Genomic DNA, 21156 nt, shown 5'->3' on the forward strand with positions numbered 1-21156 from the left:
TTATGTTTAAATAAACATTAATACTCTGACAAAACAGAGACATGTTTTAATATAGGGCATGTTTAATTAATGCAGTGGAATTTCACGATGTTTGTACTGCAGTGGCCTGCGCGGGCGCATGCAGACGCGTCCATTTCTCGCTGACTTTCCACAGCCACATTGCAAGCTCGTAGTCCTGCGCCTTCTCTGATGGTGTTGCTAACTTCATGTCACTAAACAATATAAAAACACACTTTTAACCTATAATTGTTTTAAAATTCAAAGAAATCTTTTGTAACTATGTTCAAAAAGCAATAAACATCTAAATGTAAATTACTTTTCATTATGTCATAAGATGTGTTACAACTTACAAGGAATAATTTTCATTCCAACTACTTAGAGTTGGGTGTTGAGTAAAAAAAAATAGTTCCAACTTTTTAAAGTAAAATAAACTATATACTTTTTTTAATATTGTGGTATTTTCACGATTTATATTAAATAATTAATAAATAAGTCTATCTTACACATAGTAATCACCGGTGCACTTAGCGAGGTGATCATCGAGCGCGGCGTGCAGTATGACCTGTGCGGCGGCGCGCGGTACTTTCATCACCGGCCAGAACATCGGGTAGATGATGAACCTCGTCATACTCTTCGACATCGGCATGTGACGCGTCAGATTCGTGTCAGAGAAGCCAGGGTCCACCGCAATCACTGACACATCGCTCTCTGTTGTAACATATTTCAACTTATTCGAAAACGAACAAAACGAAATTCTTCTCTCTTTTTCTTGTCTCTGGTAAATAACGCGACTCACCCAACAGTCTTCTCCCAAGCTCTCTTGCGAAGAGCAAGTTGGCAAGTTTGGTCTGACAGTAAGCGGCGTTGGGCTCGTACTGCTGGCTCATGTTCAGGTCGTCTTTTCGGATGTCTCCACGTCGGTGTGCGTCGCAAGTCACCACCACCACGCGGCTCGGTGCCGACGCCTGGTAATACCGATCAAATTTATATTCGTACATGTTTTTAGATCGTTATAGTAGTTTTCAGATGAGTTATAACAAACTGTTGCCAACCTTTAATGTGTCTAATAGTAAATTAGTAAGCAGGAAATGTCCCATGTGGTTAACTCCTAGTTGTGTTTCAAAGCCATCCTTAGTCACTCCCTTTGGCGTCTCCATCACAGCGGCGTTGTTGACCAAGATGTCCAACTTAGGCTCCTCGGATTTGAACCTAAGGACAATATAGTTTCGAAAATTTCGTATAAGTATGGTCCTTCGAGCAAGATATATTACCACCAACTAGATAGACCGACCGAGTAAAAGACCAGTCGTCCTTCAAATTTCACAATCGTGAGAGACGCACTGAACAAAAGTCGTGGAAGAAGATCATCCGTTCTAGATGCAATGCGGACCACGATCTTCAATCACAAATCATGAGATTAACCGAGACAAAAAAGGAGGTAGGTTAACCTATTAACGAACTCCCTGACGGAGGCGAGAGAGGCCAGGTCACAGGGTCGGCAATAGACGAACTTGTTGCCCGTCTCCAGTACGATCTCGCGGCGCGCCTCCTCGCAGCTTGTCATATCGCGGCATGCCATGAACACCTGTATATATAACAAATTATCAACCCTCTTCGTGCGTCAATCTGTTCGGTAATAGCTATATGCGTAACTTCTTTCCAATCAAATTCTCTTCTTAGCTTATCACTTTTTTAACTAAAGACTATAGATATTTCCTCCTTTCGGAGTAACATGGCACCTTAGCTCCCCTCTTGGCAAACTCCCACACGGCCTCTTTACCGATACCGGTGTTGGCGCCAGTGATGACCACCGTCTTGCCCTCCGCCTGCACCTTGCGGTCGAACGGCGGTCCGCCGTACATGTCCCTGGACGTAGTCAATAGTACAGTTGGTTATCAAAACATAATGAGGTGTCAGTCCAAACATAATAAGGCTTGTATCTAGTTACTCCTAGATATTTGTTGGGTGCACGAATTGGCCGGGTCGACCGGCGCAATACCACGACCACACAGAAGACAGGCGTGAAGTGGAAGTAATTCCGCGTACAGTCTGATGATTGTGGTACCGAAGGCCTAATTTTAGTCATCTTTCCCTTCCCACCCTTTTCTTATTAGGAAAGGATGGGAAGGGGAAGTGGATTTGGCGGAGGAGGGGACGCTTAGGGAAGAGAAATATCCTCTTTCTGTACGTCCTCTTCTCAGTTGATTAAAGATAGACAACGCATCTGCATTTGCGGATGTCTATGGGCAACGATTCCCTCGCTATTGCGGCGAATCCAGGTGGCCGTTTGCCACCTCATGTCATAAAAAAAATGAGAGTAAGGCCACAAATGCTGGCTTATTTCAGTTCTTCAATCATCACCAATCGTAACCCTAATTATTCGTACCTTTGTAGTATATTATAAGAAGTTTAGTTTAGTGGTAAACAACTTACTTGAACAAGCATAGCGCGCCAGCCGTGGCTGCCACACCTGTGATCACAGTGATAGGCAAGTTGGGGATCCACATGCCTGGAGACAAAAGCTAATCTTAAAAATAAGGCAGACTTATAACCTAAACAATGAATGCGTTCATTAACAACTTACCTATAGAAAGCTAAATAGTTTAATTTAATTAGTACCTACGTATCTTGACTTGAAGACGTTGAAAATCTCCCATGACGACGCCTAAATTTACTAAAGCGTGGCATTGATTACATTGCTGTACGAAGATTTATAGTAAAACTATGTGTCGCTCGCGAGAAATTAAAAAAAACGTTATAAGTAGTCTATGTATTCTTCCAGACTATGTTCTACATCTGTTTCAAATTTTATTAAGATTCGTTGAACAGTTCCGGAGATACCTTCAAACATCCATCCATCCATCTAAACATTCGCATTTAGAATATTAAAGTAAGATATTATTTATATTAGAACAATTATAGACTCTGTTAATTAAAATGCCTGAAAATACATACAACTTTAAATAGTCCTGCTAAGCCGGACATATTCCAAATCTGAATAGAATTTTGAATTAGGATTGTAACAAATGAAAAACCATGTTTATTTTAATATTTTATATATTCTTTTTATTAATTTTACACGTGTAAATGTTACTAGTAGTGTTGCGTTTAATTAATTTACAGTGCCCCAACTAAATCTTATACGAATTATTTACGCTCTTGTTTTATTTCTCGGAAATATGTGATTTGTTTTACTACGACCAAAAGTAACACTTCTAAGTACGTTTTTAACTTGAAATATTTTATTTCTTATTCAAATAATGCTTTCTATCATTACTATTTTGCTAAGGTGTATTTATTTAAATAGGCAGCGAGTGCAAATAGTTCACAAGAAATGCTTTAATGTTCGATGCCAAGGAAACATTACTTTGAATTTACAAATATATGGCAATTTAATAAAACACTGAAATAATATGATAAGCACAACCTTGATAATTAAATTTAATAGGAACCATTAATCCAAAAAAAAAGATCTAAATTCAACTTATTTTACACCATTATTTGTGTGATAAATACAATTGTTAATATGTAATTGTTATATTCCTTACTAAAGTCAGCGCCATCTAGCTATTAAATTGGAAACACTGTTTTTAGTTACCGTATCTATAGTCAATTTGAACTTAATTATACAATCACATATTTCCGGATTTTATATTTAAAGTAAGCTATGTCAGTCTGCGCAAAGGGAAGTATTACAGTACCAGCTTGTTTGAAACTATTTCAACACGTCAAATGAAAAGAGTTACATGTCTCATTAGATCTTCTAGATGACACTTCGATGTATGGGTTCTACGCTGATCTCAAAGGGACTAGATTTAGTTTTATTATATAAAAAATATATCGCTCTATATTAATGAAAAGCTAACGTGAAATAAATTAAAACAGATCACAAGTATTGTATTCATGAATTCGCACTGACAAAACATTTACATAAAACATGTTTGTGTACAACGACAGTGCAAATTCAAAGTTACAAAAAAACTTAAAATTGATATATTCGTGTAAACATAAAAGTATTTTTATTAAAAACAATAAAATATGCATATGTAATAAGAGCTTTAGAGCTTTAAAGTCTCCATAAAATTGTAAATGTATAAATATTGTAAGGAGTGAATTTTTTTTTTTGAAAGACAAACACACGACTGAACCCAGTAAGTAATTTCATATCATTTTTAAAATGAAACAAAATCACAAAATGGCAATAATGTGATACATAACTGTAATTTAAGGTTATTTTATGTTATATAAAATAAGTATTATTTTTTTTACTATCCTTTATAAAAGATCCTTAAATAAAATAAAACGTTACATTGATTAAACCAATTTGAACGTCTTTATTTCTTACGGTTAATATACAAAAAAATACTAATATGGTATTTGTTTACTTATAATTTTTACTAAAATTAAAAAAACATCAATAATTAAAAAGGTAGTTAGCTGGTTGTAATTAAAAAGAAAAGTATAACCCGGACACGACAACATGCCATTCAACTCTATTGCTGTGACGTATTAATACATATAATCATCTCTTTCATTATCTGTGATAAAAAAGAGACTAACTGATCTCTATAGATAGAGGTCATTGTTTGGAAATGACAGATTTTACTTAGTTCCATTTTTTAACGCGCCTGTTAAAGTTCCTGACAGTTAATTCCATCTCTATAATTAGTTCGAATTCTCACCGCTATCAACGGCAACCGTCAGCGCCAAAATGTCAAAAATCAAATAGGCACAAAATAACTAGGTTTACAGCCTGTCCAAGTATAAAGGGTCCATTTAAAGATACACATAGTAAAGCTTTAACCATCATTAAGTCAAAGATTTAATTTCTTTTCCCACTTTAAAACGTAAATAAAGAACAAACTGTCACCATATTAAAGTATATCTTATTAAAATGTATATTTTCCGACCTAATTACATTATAGTTAAACGAAATTTCACAGAAACGAGCATAAAATAAACATCTTCGAAAGCAAAGCTAGCAATAGTAAAATTAAATTTATTACTGGCAAAAAAAACTATCAGGTGTAGTTTTTCAAGCTGTACAATCATTGTGACGTCATAAGACTTAAATGTGATGTTATGGTGTTCGAGTTAATTACCTACAATACTTAAAACTAGTTATAAAATTAACAGATACATTAAACAACTGTGAGTTAGAATTCAGAAACATATAGCCATCAGACTCACTCCATTTGAAGAAACAGAATCAATAATATAAAGTTGTCTCGCCAATGAAAATGTAAAGTACATACTTTTTGATAATATATTAAATTATATTATAATATAAGTATATATAAAAGGCAAGTTATTCAAATATATATGTAACATTGATATCACATGTGCCACTTTACATATAGTGCACTTTATATACTTTAAAATTTTCTTACAAGTTCATATTAATCTAAAAAACGTAAACCAAATAATTAGGTTGAATTTCCGCTGTTAAATAATTAGGTCCTTCGAGCCGGATTCTTAGATCATAAGCTCTGCTGTTATGTTTTGTTTATACAAACAATATTAATTATATAAAAATTTATTTAAGCAGCCTTTAATACTCACAAAATAAAACAACAATATGTCTACCAATCTCATTAAAAAAAATTGTAATGAGAGATTTTTCAGTCACGGAAACAAACAGATAAATTTAATACATGACAGTTTTGATATAAAGTGGCAGTGTAGTGTTTTTAATTTGGTAGCTGATTTTAAAAGGCATTGATGGATTAAATAGCTGTATTTTATACAAAGCTGAATTTTTAGACAAAGAAAACTCAAACTTATTTAATTTTCATATTTAAATAACTTTTATATCCAAATGCAGTTGAAAAATCAGCTGAAAAATCTTGAATTTTGATATGATTTAGTTTACTATCTTTAAATAATAATATATGGATGAAATTTCTGTTATTTATATATACAAATATATTATATAATTGCTCCCTTTAGGTACATCTAAAAAGTATGTGTTAATTCTATTTATTATGTTTTTAAAGGACAAAAAATGCAATGATTAATTCAATCTTACATATCAATGATTTTAATATGTTTTATGTGAAAAAGAGAGCAACTCCATGAAGGAGGGAAACACATTATGTACACTACACTATATGCAAGTTATGTGGGATTGTGTATTCGTGGGATATTTAATCTAATAAATGTTATATAATATTCTATGTGTAATTATGAAAGATTGATAACTATCAAGACTAAATATTGTGCATATTTCAAATAAAATTTCCTAAACTTATTGGGACATTAAATTTATGTGCATTTGTATCAAAAAGTGCAGAATAAAACTAAATTAAAAATAAAGTATTTAACATTGGATAATTTTCATTTTTATGTAAATAAAGATTTTTAAATAATATGTTAGCTCTTAGCCAAAATAGTTAAATGTGTTTTGATTTTGAGTCATTATTTTTACATGAAATATAATCAAATCCTTGTACAATACATGGTGATCTTTGACTAGTATAATTAACACAGTTCTTTGAAGATTAACTTGGTTTGTTTAGAGTAGTTGTGCTTTTTGATTTTGTAGCATCATGTGGTGGCAACGGCCTGGCTATGCCAACTCTAACAATACCTCTTGGTGCACCTTTTAATGCTTGTACAGCTTGATCGAGGGTTGCATTCTTTATACTACCTCCATTAACTGACATAACACGGTCACCAGGGGATATTTCACCATTCTTCTCAGCCACACCTCCTGGCACTAAGCTCCTGACAACAATAACTGTTCCATGTGGATCTATTGGGTCTTGGTAATCTAGTATTGAGAAACCTAACCCTTGGTCCCCCTTTATCAACTCAACAATGTCTTCCTTACTTTGCCACATTGCTAAACCAGAGACACACTCTAATGAACGGGATTTCTTTGATAATTCCGAGTGATTTGTAAGAGTTGCAGTGCTTGAGGTATTAATTGAGGTATCTGATTGTGCTTTCACTATAGTAGTTAGATTATTCAGGCTGCCAGAAATTATCTTTCTAGCTTCAAAGCCTTCTCTATCTGGTGCCAAGTTGATTAGTGGTCTTGGCCCACTATCAGTGTTGCTTCTCGCGCAGACTAGCCGCACTCGGTTTGGCAGCTGCTTCAATATGTTTACAACCTCTGTATGAGTTAAACCATGAAGTCTATACTCATTAGCTTCAAGAAGCTCATCTCCTGCATTTAATGTGCCCTGCTGCCCAATTGGCCCCTCTGGGAGGACCGATCTGATATAATGGTGTGGTCTCACTTCCTGGCCTCCCTCAACATCCACAGTACCTTCTAGACTTATACCTAATCCTGAAAGCTTGTTGATTTCAGCAATTATTATTTGCTTTCCAGGCCCTATTTCTTCTTGCCACTTCTGTCTCACTTCCTCTTCATCAATAGCAAGAATCTCATCAAGCCTTTTGTCTAATTCTTCCTGTGTCGGTTCATTGACTTCATTTTCACCCACCTCTAGTACACCAGAGTCTATAGTAGTGTTTGATTCAGGTTCAGGTTCAATTTCTGTTGTACTATTTTCTGCTTGTGATGGAACTGGGAACCATGATAGAGTTGTAGTTGATGGTGATGGAGAGCTGGGACGTTCCTCATTAAATATAGCTAGTTGCAAATGCTCAAACTTTGGACCTCGCAAATATCTTTCTAAAACTAGATGTACAGCTATCCCTGTGTTTCTTAATATTTCCACTGCTTGAGGGTTACTCTTATCAGCTAATGAAACACCATCAACTTCTATGATTCTATCATTTAGTTTAATCTTTCCACTCTGCTCAGCACTGCTACCTTCAATAATACTTTTAACAAATATACCCGACAACTCCTCCTTCTCACAGACATATCCTGCTACAGTGATGCCCAACCCGTAAACATTTTTATTCAAATCCACATGGACAATTTCTACTTCTGGTGATGATGGCAATTCAACAGGCACAGTTATTGTTATAGTGGGGGAGACTGCCTGGGCCACAATCGGATGATCCGGTATCTGCTGAGGGTTTTCACCGATTATACTAACGGCCGCCGCTACTGATTCCACGTGTCCATTCTGTCCATTGATATACTCGGGATAGCACTGTGACAGATCATACACTGCTCCATACCCACTCTCGATGAGGTGTCTGTCGAGCAGTTCCGGATCAGCGAGCAGTTTCGTGGGTACCAGCGCGGTGCCAGGAATAGGTGCTCTCAGAGCCGTCGCGGGGTCAGCGGGGCGCGCCACTAGCAATCGGACCGATGGGCCCGCCTGACGCAACACTGCAGCGACTTGTTCGGAGGTGAAGCCGCGTAGGTTCACGGAGCCCACTTGCAGTACGTGATCGCCGCTCTGCAGCCGGCCGTCCTTGTCTGCGATGCCACCGGGCAGCACGTACTTGATAACTACGCCGGTGCTCCGCCCGCCAACTAGATTGAACCCGAGCCCGTTGCCGTCGTTCGTGAGATCGACGACTTCCACCTGCGCCCACTCGGTGCTTAACACCATCGTCCTCCTCACCATCGAGGCCCGATGTTACGTGATACGCACGGCACGGACCACGCCGAGGTTATGCCTCCTCGGCAGCCACATTGCGACGGTGTTCACTTCTACACTGGTCACTTTTACACACCCGATTTATTACAAAACGCTTTACCGTGCAAATTTTAACATAAAATTCCGTAAATTATGAGTAAAAATGACATTTACATACTCACTGAAACCGAGACAGCGAGAATGTGGCCAGCTGCAAGCAAGTGTTCCCGACGAATAAAATTATCATCTAAAAATCCTAAAACTTATGTCAACGATTTTCAATAAAAGTTGATTGAGTTTTTTTCTATGATTAAATGAAAAGTTTTATGATAAAGGTTTATATATTTCTTGGAAAGAACGCAGTTATGCAAGTAATTTTTAAGGACCCTTATCGGGCCACTTATGAAAAAGGTTTCGTTTAATTTCAACTGTCATAATATTTCATGGGCATCATAAGCTTCATGATACAAAGAAAGAAAAAATAAAAGTGAGGAATACCTGCTTTGAATTATTATTTTATCAATTATACCTAAAAAATTTCGAACCGAATTTCATGGTGTTAAATAATTACGAATCTTGAAGGAAAGGTTCGCAGCTATCTCTCTATCATTAAAGTTCAATTATCGAACCAGGAAGGCTGAAGGTCCAGAAAGAAAGTTAACGATGACTAGACCAGTAATAATAATAAGCATAAAAACATTTTGAAGTATAGTATCACGCCATCTATGATGAGAACATAAGGTATTCATAAGGATTCGTTAATTTGTTTGCCGAAATGACAACTTAGTTGATGCTTTGTACACTAGAGAGCGCTCTATGTAGGTCGTTGTTCTCAATTATGTACAGATCATGTAAATATTATGTAGTAACCGTAATTTACTACTGAACATAACATGTTCCGTTTCGTTCCTAACTTTTATAAGAGAAAGAGATAAACAGTTTGTGAATTTTTACAGTTAAGATCGACAATTATTATTAAGCATATATTAAAAAGGGTTTTTTTACAGCACAAGATGACAAACGAAAAAGCGATCCCGGAATTCGTCAAAATAGCTAAATGACTACAGCTACTTATAGACATCTGTGTTTACAGAAGCGTTGCTTAGCTTTAATGAACAGATAAAGGAACCCCTACATATTGCCATTGCCCTGCAAAATCCACTTCCCCTTCCCATCGTTTTCTTATGCTAAAAGAGTGCGAAGGAGTAAAGGACTACAATTAGGCCTCGTATACGCACAATCATCAGACGGCACGCGGAATTATTTCCTTTTCACGACTGTATTCTATGTGGTCATATACATCATTGCAGCCCTTTTTTTACTTCATGAAAAAGATGTAATTGCGGCCTCTAACGATTTTAAAATGTCGCCGAGCATGTCTTACGTAAAATATATGGTATTCCTTCCGAATGATATGTTGGAAACACAAATCTTTTCTCTTTCTACTTTTATTCCAGTCTTTTATTTCAAAAGATTTATCTTGAAGGGAGTTAAGTAAATAAAACACTACAAAACTGATGAATTAACTTTAATTCAAAGTTGTTTTTATTTATTAGGACAGTACTATGATATTATGACTGATATAAATACAATTTAATTTTGTATGTAACTTATCTACGTAACCTTGTGCGTCTATTTTCAATACATCAGAACAAAACATATTGTTAATAATAATAATAACCATTATTCCGATAATCATCAGCAACTTTCCCTTAAATATATCCTTGTGGATACTGATGTACCTTATTACCAATAGCAACCTTCTCCTGTTCTGGAAAATAGCTATATCACGCTCTACTGGGATCGATCTATTATTACAGATAGGACTATTACTGCTAATAGACCCGATATAGTAATAATAGACCGATCTGAGAGTTGTGTAATGTTAGTCAATGACACTATTCCACATGACGAGAATCTATTGAAAGCTGAAAACGAAAAATTACTAAAATACTTAGACTTGGCTCACAAGGTTACCGCCATGTAGCGTATGAAATTGACTACCATTGTTCCGACAACGAAGAGCTTCGACCAACATCTTAAGAAGCTCTCATTAAACAGTTGGATTAAGGGCCCGATACCAAGAGTAGTTATTTTAGAAACCGCGCGCATTGTGTGGAGTTTCCTGTCACTGCAGCCATAACCTTTTTATTAAATAAATGGATAAGAAGGTGTGTAGCTGGCTTTACTATTATTATTTGCTAACTAGCTGTCACCAGCGACTCCGTGCGCGCGGAATTAGAAAAAAACTTAATTAGAAGCCTATGTGTTCTTCCAGACTGTGTTCTATCAATACCGAATTTCACCGAAATCCTTGCAGGCGTTCTGGAGATACCTTGTAAAAACATCCATCCATTCATCTAATCTAAACATTGGCATTTATAATAATAATATTAGTAAGAAAAGATTTTATAAATTACTTATATGTCATGTGTTAATAATGTTGTAAAATTCTAATGTCACAAAATCTTTTTTTTTAACATAAATTAGAATTTTCACTTTAGGAAAAACTAACCTCAAAATAAATTACAGTGTCATAGCCCAAATCTGAAAGTGTAACTAACTAGTAGGTAGTTTCTTGGTAAAGTGTAGACCTCATCTCTAAAGCCAGCTACACACTTTCAGTTTTAATTGAACAATCACAATATGTCTTAGCATAATCCGTGAAATAATAATTAAAGACATTGTCAAAACAAGTGACTTACGGCCACACTCAGAGATACTTAAGCTCTTTATAGATTTCTCATACGTAAAGTTTCCAAAAACCCTTAGTGTATCTCAGGGATTTTGGAAACTCAATTACCAGTGCCTCAATTCAAAGTATGTACCGATCAATGAGAAAAAAAATCCCAAACACATTCCCTAAACAAATATCTCTTGGAACCAATAACTTTCAATGGTATCCCACAATATTCACCAACGCGTCGGTCCTTCTTTAGGCAGCCTATTTCTTTAAGTCGTTCTTAATGTTGCAGTTTTTTGCCGTCACTGCTCAAGTATTTTATAATTGATACGTCGTGTGAATAAATAAATACATACGTAATTTTTGTTTTCAACAAGCGTTAATTGTTGCATTCTTGTTAGGCTAACTTTCTTTTAAATGGACGAATGTGTGCTGTGATAAAATTTATTAAAGCGCGCTCAACGTCGGATCTGTTGTCACACTTAGAAATGATTTTTGGTGTTTTTTTTAGTAGTTAGATAAGTATAGTTTCTTGACTTTATCGGTTCTAATTGAACTAGAACTCGTAAAAACTATCTCTATCAAAATTAAATGAATCACTCAAGAGAAATCTAAACTTATGTAAATAAGATAGGATAGGTTTAAGTCAGGAATTCCCAAAGCTTCTTTTTTTGTAGACGACTTTTAAAGTTTTAGTAGTTTCTTTTCTTCTTTAAGTTGAGAACCTTCAACTTGATTTGACCACATCGTTCATAAGCAGAGTTTACAGTTTTGTCGCCTTGGGAATCGTTGATTTAAATGAGACATGCATTTGTAACATAAATCACAATATCTACTTATTACAATGCTTATATGACGACCTTTTACAAAATATGTTACAACCTTTTACAAAATAGCTTACTAGCAACAAACAGTTTCAGTATAATATATTAAAGTTGGCCACTGACGTGTTTAAATCATATGCACTTTTATTTTGCAAACTTTATACAATATCTTATCAGAACGTAATTTATCAGGCAAACGGTTAATATGATTCACAAACGATCAGAGGTGTAAAGCGCAAGTCAACTGATGCGAGGTGAATGTGAAGGGGCGCGAGCGAGCGCGGCGCAGCCCCGCGCGGGCCGCAGCACACTGCGCGCGGCGCACTCCCGGCGGCCGCCGCGGAGCCCGGCCACGCCCTCGTACGCCCAAGTCGCCCGGCCAATGGCGCGCGCGCCCCACCGCGCTGGGGACGGGGCGTGGGGCGGCGCGCGGGGCCTGGCGGCGGGCGGGGCGGTCGAGTGGTGCGCCGCGCCGGGGGCTCCGGGCGCCACTCTCGCCCCGAGAGCCACTAGAGGCTGAGCCGTCGAGTGGCGTGAGTGGCGTCGAGTGCGGCCGGTCGGATGTCCGCGGAGGGCGGCGGCTACTCGCCGTGTCCGGCGGAGGCGCTGCCGGAGCTGAGCGCCGCCGAGCTGGCGATGAGCCTGTCGCCGAAGTCGGCGCTGCTGCAGCAGAACCTCTCGCAACTGCAGCTCCAGCATTCTACGCCTTTCTCCGTCACCGACATCCTCTCGCCGATAGAGGAATACCGCAAATTGGAGCTCGCGAACAATCCGCCGTCGCCGTACAGGTGCGTGCATCGATCGGGAGCGGACGGGGGCCGCGGGGCCGCGCGGGGGGCGGGGGAGCCGACCTCCACCCGCTGATTTTTCGAGTGGGCCGAAGGTCTCGAGAGTACTCGACCAACGCTCGTAGTCGAAGGATATAGTTCTGTGACGTTTGTTTGTGCAGGTATGTTGTGATCGGCGGTCAAGTGAGATGCGATGTGAGTGCGAGTGCAGGGTCGAGGACGCGCCGCGCTAGCTCGCCGCGCCGCCGCGCCGCCGCGCCGGCCGTTCGGGCCTCGGGCCGTTAGGGCCAACATCGCGATAACTTACTTATATATCGTAGATAAAAACAACCAGCTCGACTTATCCTCGATGGTGATGTTTGTCCGCGAGCCGGCCAGTACCGGCAGCTAGCCGCAGCTAGGGGTAGTGAGGTGTAGCGGCGCGCGGGGGACGCCGGCCGAGATGACACTCGAGGCGTATATGCATATGTATGTATATCCATCATTATACCATTTGTTTCGGTTTACTGAAGCTTCGAGTGATCTACAAACGTTGCACTTTATTTATACTCGATATTTAAATAAACTTCGTAAAGATTTGCATAGGTTTTAAAACATCAACGCTGGAACTACTCAGATTGATTAATTTTAACGAAATTTTAAATCTTTAATAAAACATAATGCGATTTAGTTAACTATTATAAAATAAACAAACGATCAAACAATAAACAATGTTGACGCTATTCAATACTGGTAGGCCTATTAGAATTTTGCAATTTTATTTGTGCGAAAAATTACGTTAATTTTCCTCCGTGTTTGAACAAAGATAAAAAACAAGAAATACTTTTGTATTAAAACTAGGATATGCTATTTCGATATACAATGATAGGAAGGTTAATTATAATTTACTAGGACTGCTAGTAACACTTAAAAATTAGTAATGATATCTTAACCTAATAACATAAACATAAACCTAATAACAAAACTATGGATTAATATTAATAATCCTTTTATAAATATTATATCTTTGTATTATACAAGAATAACATAAAGATAAAGTATATCTAGCCTGATTTATTATTAAAACTCAACTTAAAAGTCGATTAAGTTAAAATTAAGTCATCCGAAGTCGTTGAAGTTTTTTGTATCGAAATTTTGTAATGGAAGTAAATATGTACGAAATACAACATCTTTATCTTAATAGAAATGTTTGGATTTCAAAAGATTTATAATAAATACCGAATTATAGGTTTTAGTAATAAATTTTTATATGACCTATTTCTAAAACTAGCGGCTTGTATCCTTCGCACGGGTGATTGTTTTTTAATTAAACATTTAATAATAATACTAGTTGTAGTCCTCGACTCCGTTCACGTAGAATTAAAGAAAAACGTAATAAGTACTATGGTACTACTACTAACGTAATACGTAATAGGTTCTACATTTGTGCCAAATTTCATCAAGATCGGTTCAACCGTTCCGGAGATATCTTCAAACAAACATCCATCCATCCAAACATTTGCATTTATAATATTAGTAAGATTAAGTGATAATATAACATCTATGTAGTCTAAAAGTTAAAGAACTATGTGTTTTTCTAGATTATGTTCTACATTTTATGCCTTATTTCAGCGAGAACCGTTTAGCCGTTGTGAAGATATGAAGTAACAAACATCCATCCATCCATCATTTAAAGCTTTTGCATTTTTTTAATAATAATACTAGCTTTTACCCGCGACTCCGTCCGCGCGGAATAAAAAATAGAAAACGGGGTAAAAATGATCCTATGTCAGTTTCCTGGTTCTAAGCTACCTGCCCACCAATTTTCAGTCAAATCGATTCAGCCGTTCTTGAGTTATAAATAGTGTAACTAACACGACTTTCTTTTATATATATAGATTGATACGTAGTTAGATAGAAATTTTTTTTTAAGGATCACGTAGAGTACAAAAATAAAATAACTAAAAAAAAAATTAAAAATTGATTATTATTACAGTATTTTTTTTCGATAGGCGAAATACGGTCATTTTAAATATTAGATGATGTCTTGATTTACATTCAGTACCTAATATTATTAATATTAACCTCAAAAAAACTATTCTAATTAAATTGTCTAATTTTATAGTCCAATTCTAAGTATATTGCTTTTAAAGTTAGTTAAAACTATATATGTCTATACAGAGGGCCTAGCACGGAAATATTTCGAGAAAATTTTCGTAACGTAGGTAAACGACAACATTTGTATTAGATTTGTGCAGCGCGTAACGGACGTACGGTAAACTATACTGTACTTTTTCGTGCTAGGCGCCCCGTTCACCGGTGGGCCTAATATTATAAACTAGTTTTTACCCGCGACTCCGTCCGCGCGGATTAAAAAAAATGCACAGAAAATAAAAAAGTTCCTATGTCCGTCTCCTAGTTCTAAGCTACCTCCCCATCAATTTTCAGCTAAATCAGTTCGACCGATCTTGAGTTATAAATAGTGTAACTAACACGACTTTATTTTATATATATAGATGCGAATGTATGGATGGATGTTTGTTTGAAGATATCTCCAGAACGGCTCAATGGATCTTGATGAAATTTGGAATTGTATAGAACATAATCTTAAAGAACACATATGCTTCTTATTAAGTTTTATTTTTATTCCGACGGAAAAGCAAGCGACAACTAGTCCTAAATAAAAGAAATTGTCCCCTTTATCAATTTGAAATGCGCCATCATTTAAAATAATAAAATCCAAAAAAATTATTTACATAAATATATTTGTATTAAAATATTGTATTCATAATGTCAAGATAAAACTTGAGCCTTCATTACTAATATTTATTTAACGTATGTCAACGAACAACAATGAAAAATATTATTTATCGATTATATTTTCAAGTTGTGTGAATATTACTCCTAAATATTCCTATTTTTATTTGAGTTAGGAATTCATATAGCTTAGATGCTACCGTATATCTAATACAGATTGAAGCTAAAAAGTTAGTCTTCTTTTTATCCGACTAACATGAGGGTAATTTTTTCGCGTATGTACCTTTTTCTTTATGTATGTGGATTTGTTTAATTGTGACGTTAAGAAATCTGTTTTGACATATCATTTTGACATGTAGTTACTTTTTTAATTCAACACTAATCAAAGGTCTTTATATCGTACAGCCAATATGGCGGCTGTATTTTTAATTTGACAAGACATTGCGTAGCGTCGAAGTGTTTACCGTACACGAGTGGTGACGGACTCACGCCTGTCGGTTTGTGTGCCTTGCATTTAGTCAAATGGTCATTTACATGTCTATAAACAGAATTTAAGATGTACGCGAAAAAAGTAAACAGATAAACAATGAGACGGATTCGTTGACGGTTTTCCATTTCTTTAGTTCGAATAAAGCAGGGCTTAATTGAAAATTTGAATTAAGTAATATAATGGTCTTTCTTCGTTTAACTTCAAATTAAAATCTAAAAATGATTATTGATTTTTAATTTTGCTATTCTTAAATTACATTGTCACATAGTTACTTCGCTCTTAAGTATCGAATAAAGAAAATAAATAACTTAATAAACTCCAAATACCTAATGTCAATTAACATTCAAAACAAGACGCAAATTAAAAGATAACAACCTCTAATCCAATCAAATTACACCAAATTTGAGCGACCTAACCTAAAATTGTTCGCGGTAAATTTCCCGCCCTGTCAAAACTCAATTTGTCAAGTCAAACATCGTAATGGGGTGTTTCAACACCCAGATACGATAGATCGTGTTAATTTCTACGTGGTGACACATAAGGTTCGAAATTGAGTGTAAATTGCTCGGGTAGTATAGGGATGATTTACTTATCGATATATTAAATAGTAAAAAATAAAAAAAACAATATTAAAAACGTGCGTCATCTAAGTAAATATTACCGACTTATTTTCCTGAAAATCCTATTACTTATTTAAACTGAATAAGGAAAAATAGAATAGACACAATTCATTTAAAGGACCCGTTTTATTTACAGGTTCGTTCGTTAGAAATATCCTGTAAAATTAGATTAAGAAGATCAATATAGCTGTTATTTAATTCTAAATCGATAGATAGTTTTTTATTGATAGGTGCAATCCCTATTTTTATATCTTCGTACCGTTTAACGGGATGGGTAGGGGCAGGGGATTAAATTGTGTAAATAGGGATTAGAGAGATAAGCTCGCTTTTGTTTACAGTGACGGGTTGCCGCCTGGCGCCGCGCCGTTACCGCGGGTGCGTTCGGGACTCGTTTACGCCGCAATTTCAAGCGACCACCCATTCATGATTACTGTCACTGACAAGCACAGATTATAGAATTAAAAAAAAATGCGATTGACATTTTGGGCGCCAAATCCTTACATCTATAATGCGTGAGCGTGAGTGAAGTCACAGAATTAAATTGACTTCCCACTTAAACTAAAATGTCAAAATCAAAAAATCTAATCGTTATCTTTCACCATAAGAGGATAATTTAGGACGATATGTTGTTGATGTTTTATTATTAAGAAATATGTAGGTACTTAGTTGAATAAAAATTAATGTAAATATTAATATTTTAAAATTATATCCCAATGCGGTACTAGGCCCTTTCCAGAAATGCTTCTGAAGTCATTTTTCGACCACATCGCCACTTAAAAAACATACAGTCGATAACCTCCTTCTTTTTGAAGTCGGCTAAAAACCAGATCGGATCTTGATTAAGCTTTAGTTTATTCATAAGTTAGGTCGGTGATATCGTAAGTATTTTTTATATAACTAAACGATAGGATATTTCTCCTTTTTATGCGTCCCCTACTCCGCTAAATCCACTTTCCTTTCACATCATTTCTTTTTAAGAAAAATGTGAGAAGGGAACGTGGCCTATAATTAAACCTCCGGCACGCACACTCATCAGACGGAACGCGGACTTGCTTCCACTTGACGCCTGCCTTATGGATGAATTGTCGTAGTATTTCACCAGTCGACCCGGCCCATTCGTGCACCTAACAAATATTGTTGTTGCGGTATCTACCGCTATTAATTATTTTTGTAGTTGTAGTCTGTTTGTACTTGAGCACTAATTCTGAGCGATCATGAGACATTTGAATTCATGGGTTCCAGGAGCGGCCATCTGCGTTTTGATAATTGCTTCCACATCTTTTCGACTCCAGTTATTAAGATTCAAACTTTACAACGATTTGTAGGCAGTCACGAGTGTTTGTTTACCCAGTACGACACCAGATTGGCTCAATTTATTTTACATGTAGGAAAGGTCACGCTTGGGTCAGCCCTCTATGTTATAGATAGTAAATCTCGTAAAAACCAACAGTGTCTTGTCTAAAATTGCGTACCACCATGAAGTTTGTATGTAACTATAACTTCAGATGTCTCCGCAGGTCGAATTCTTCAGGGAGCAGTATCAACTCGCCGCTGGGGCCGGCGTCTTGCGGCATGACGGCCAACCCGTACGCGGTGCCGCTGTACGGCGGAGCGCCGGTGCAAGGCTACGGCTGCGCACCCGCAGACCTACCGCACTACGGAGATATGCGCGGCGCGAGCTGGTATCCCGCATCAAACGACCCCAGGTTTGCCAGTGAGTCTGCACATCAAGTTATTTTTTTCTGCTACATCAACTTATATTTAAATATATTAATAATGTCGGTTTCAGTGCTAAAAATGCTAAAGTTTTCACTTCAACTAAAATGAGTTTTAGGGCACTAGAAAACAAGCTAGGTTTGACTCACTCATGTAGCGACACTATTACAAAGTTAAGTAACTTAGATAAAAGTTATCTCACCTGTAGGTATAAGAAAATTATTGTTATCATGTTTTTACTAAGGGAATTTTATGCCTAAATTATTGTTAACCGAAATTATGTCAGTTATTCTTTAAAATAATAATTTAGTCGTAAACACTTGATCCTATAATTAAAAAAAACGAATGCTATCAGATTGCAGTGCAATGTCCCTTTGTCAACACCATTAAGAGCACAGTAAAAACATTTAAAAAGGTAAAGTCTGCGTGCCTCCGCGCCCGCTCCCAGTATTTGTAACCTTAGATTAACTGCAAGATAGATAAGACACGCGTTGCAGTTTTATGCCTATTTCCAAAGCTAGCGTAAGATTACCCATTGTTTATATGTCTATCTAGTCAATATTTTTGATATTTAAGAGTTATTATATTTTCTCCTAATTGCTTTTCGCTTAGTAAAGATTGTCATCACGTGTCATCAGTTGCTTTTGGTATCAATTTTATTATTAGAAAAGTCTTTTAATTAATAAGTGACTAAAATCATGTTCTGTAAGTAAATACATTATTTTTTCTGTAAAGAAAATAGTTTTATGCATTACTTTATTACGGTAATGGTAATATTACCTTAAGTGTCGCATTTATTTCAAAGCTATTCATTGATCTGTAACTTGATCTTTGACGGGAGTGCGTCGCGGGAGATCGGATATCCCCTTTTGATAAGTCAACACCTTTGTAATTTAATATTATCTATAGTTTGTTTATTAATTACCGACAACACTTGTTGGTTTGTACAGAACAATATTACGACAAATTTTGATATTGTTTTAGTAATCAAATTTATATAAAAAAACAATTTATTTTGTACGTATTTTTGATCTAATATTTATTGTGATAACGCAAATATGAACTGTTTACGGACTATTAATAGACATGATGAATATTCTATGATACGTAATAAAGTAGGTCCTTAATAAATTCACATAAATGAACTCTTGTAAACTATATATAACTTCAAACTTTCTTGGTTTTTACTAATATACTGTGCGTAAGAAACGGGATTCTTACCACGATTAGATTGTTCGAGCTCCCGATATTTCGATCGCCGAATCAGAAAGAAGGTAGAACGATACGGCTATCTTTAACATTATTTACACTACCGCACAACACCAGTCAACCCGTGAACATGGCGCATGCAACTGTGCCGAAATATCGGGAGCTCAAACAGCCTAATCGTGGTAAGAATCCCGTTTCTTACGAACAGTATATCTTGTAAACTAATCCTAAAGCTGGCTGAAAATATAGTTTTAAGTACAGTCGGATTGTTCAATTAAAACGTGCGTTTGTAAGAAACATTCTAACTGTTAGTCTTGTGCTCTAAACTGATGGCGTGTAACCGGCTTGACTTAAGCCTACTACACACCTTCAGTATTCAACAAAAAAAGCTATTCTTTGATAGAATTTAATTTAATTATACCTTGAAGGTGATCGGATTCTCTTGATACTTAATTAACAAACTTCACGACTCGATGAAAACAATCTCTGTATTGTCCAAATACAACTCAACATTTTGCCAAACTAATTTCAAAAGCTCACTCGAGAAACAAGATGGCGTCGACCGCGCTCCAACGCCGGAAGACAATGATAGGAAGATAGCCATCGACAATGGAATTATGTTACACCATAAAACAAAGTTGAAGTTACAGCTTCAATTTACTTTAATATTCATTTTAGTTTAATGGCATAATGCTATAGCTATATTATTAATACTGAAAATATTTCAAGCGGCACAGTAGGTACAGAATTGTGGTGCCATATTTGATTTTTTTATCTATATTTTTACAAAGTAAAATTTTAAAGTTAACATGCTTAGTTGTGTCAAAGTAGTTAATGTTATTACAACCTCCCTTCCAAATAACAACGGATAACAAACTCAAAAAAAAATGATCTATGTGTAATTAAAAGAGCGTCGGTGGCTCAGGGGTTAAACGCATGACTTACAATCTGCAGGTCCTGGGTTCGAATCCCGACATGTACCAATGTGTTTTTCGATTTTCGATTTACATATGTACATTTTTACGGTTAAGGAAAACATTGTGTTGCAACCTGCACATATCTGAGAAGAAATTCAATGATATGTGTGAAGTCAACCAACTCGCACTCTGCCAGCGCGGTTGACTATGGCCTAGTCATCCTTAACTTGGGGTAGGTTCCGAGCCACTCCGTGGGGACGTATAGTGAGCTGATGATGATGATAGTAAAATAAGTATTTTTGAAAACAAGAACCGAATACAAGATTTTCCTCGTCAAAATCGAGCAATTTCCATAATATTTATGCCTTAAATTAATATAGTTACAGGTTAAGGTCGAGAGAGCTTATGATGTATTTAGAAAGGCAAATATAAAAATTAATTACCATTACTTCGTACCAAGAAAGATTTTTTTTCCTGTAAGTGTCTCTCAACATGCTCAAGCATCATTAAACTCTCAAATCTGAAAACAAATGTTCCTCACCGCTGAAGCGCACCCGAAAACAGATTAAAACGGTAACATTCCATTTAAGCGTAAAACACGCTCTCGAATGTCGTCCACCGAATTATTATACCACTACAGAGGTAAGAAGTGTGTAAGAAAAAGTG

The 21156-nt window shown here is 36.3% G+C and overlaps 3 protein-coding genes across 3 annotated transcripts in view; 1 reads left to right on the forward strand and 2 right to left on the reverse strand.

Annotated features, from left to right (window-relative positions):
• Nucleotides 1-73: 73 nt before the first annotated feature.
• Nucleotides 74-8731, reverse strand: LOC106708849 (retinol dehydrogenase 13-like). The gene is made up of 8 exons (XM_045681802.1): nt 8690-8731; nt 2434-2509; nt 1740-1866; nt 1449-1585; nt 1053-1209; nt 797-965; nt 504-708; nt 74-212 (listed from the first exon to the last, which is right to left on the reverse strand). The coding sequence occupies exons 2-8, from the start codon at nt 2505-2507 to the stop codon at nt 83-85; spliced, it is 999 nt and encodes a 332-aa protein (XP_045537758.1). The 5' UTR covers nt 2508-2509; nt 8690-8731; the 3' UTR covers nt 74-82.
• LOC106708848 (patj homolog) lies at nt 6388-8669 on the reverse strand. Its single transcript, XM_014500427.2, has one exon. It carries the CDS (start codon nt 8493-8495, stop codon nt 6501-6503), a length of 1995 nt encoding a protein of 664 aa, XP_014355913.2. The 5' UTR covers nt 8496-8669; the 3' UTR covers nt 6388-6500.
• A 3808-nt stretch (nt 8732-12539) lies between the features above and the next one.
• Nucleotides 12540-21156, forward strand: part of LOC106708765 (homeobox protein Nkx-2.1) — a 30022-nt gene continuing 21405 nt past the window's right edge. The window contains exons 1-2 of the mRNA XM_014500318.2: nt 12540-12802; nt 18166-18362. Coding sequence (XP_014355804.1) covers nt 12576-12802; nt 18166-18362 — 424 coding nt within the window. The 5' untranslated portion in view covers nt 12540-12575. The remainder of the gene's footprint in view (nt 12803-18165; nt 18363-21156) is intronic.

Source organism: Papilio machaon, chromosome 17, assembly GCF_912999745.1.
Source record: "Papilio machaon chromosome 17, ilPapMach1.1, whole genome shotgun sequence".
In the NCBI taxonomy this organism is placed as follows: domain Eukaryota; kingdom Metazoa; phylum Arthropoda; class Insecta; order Lepidoptera; family Papilionidae; genus Papilio; species Papilio machaon.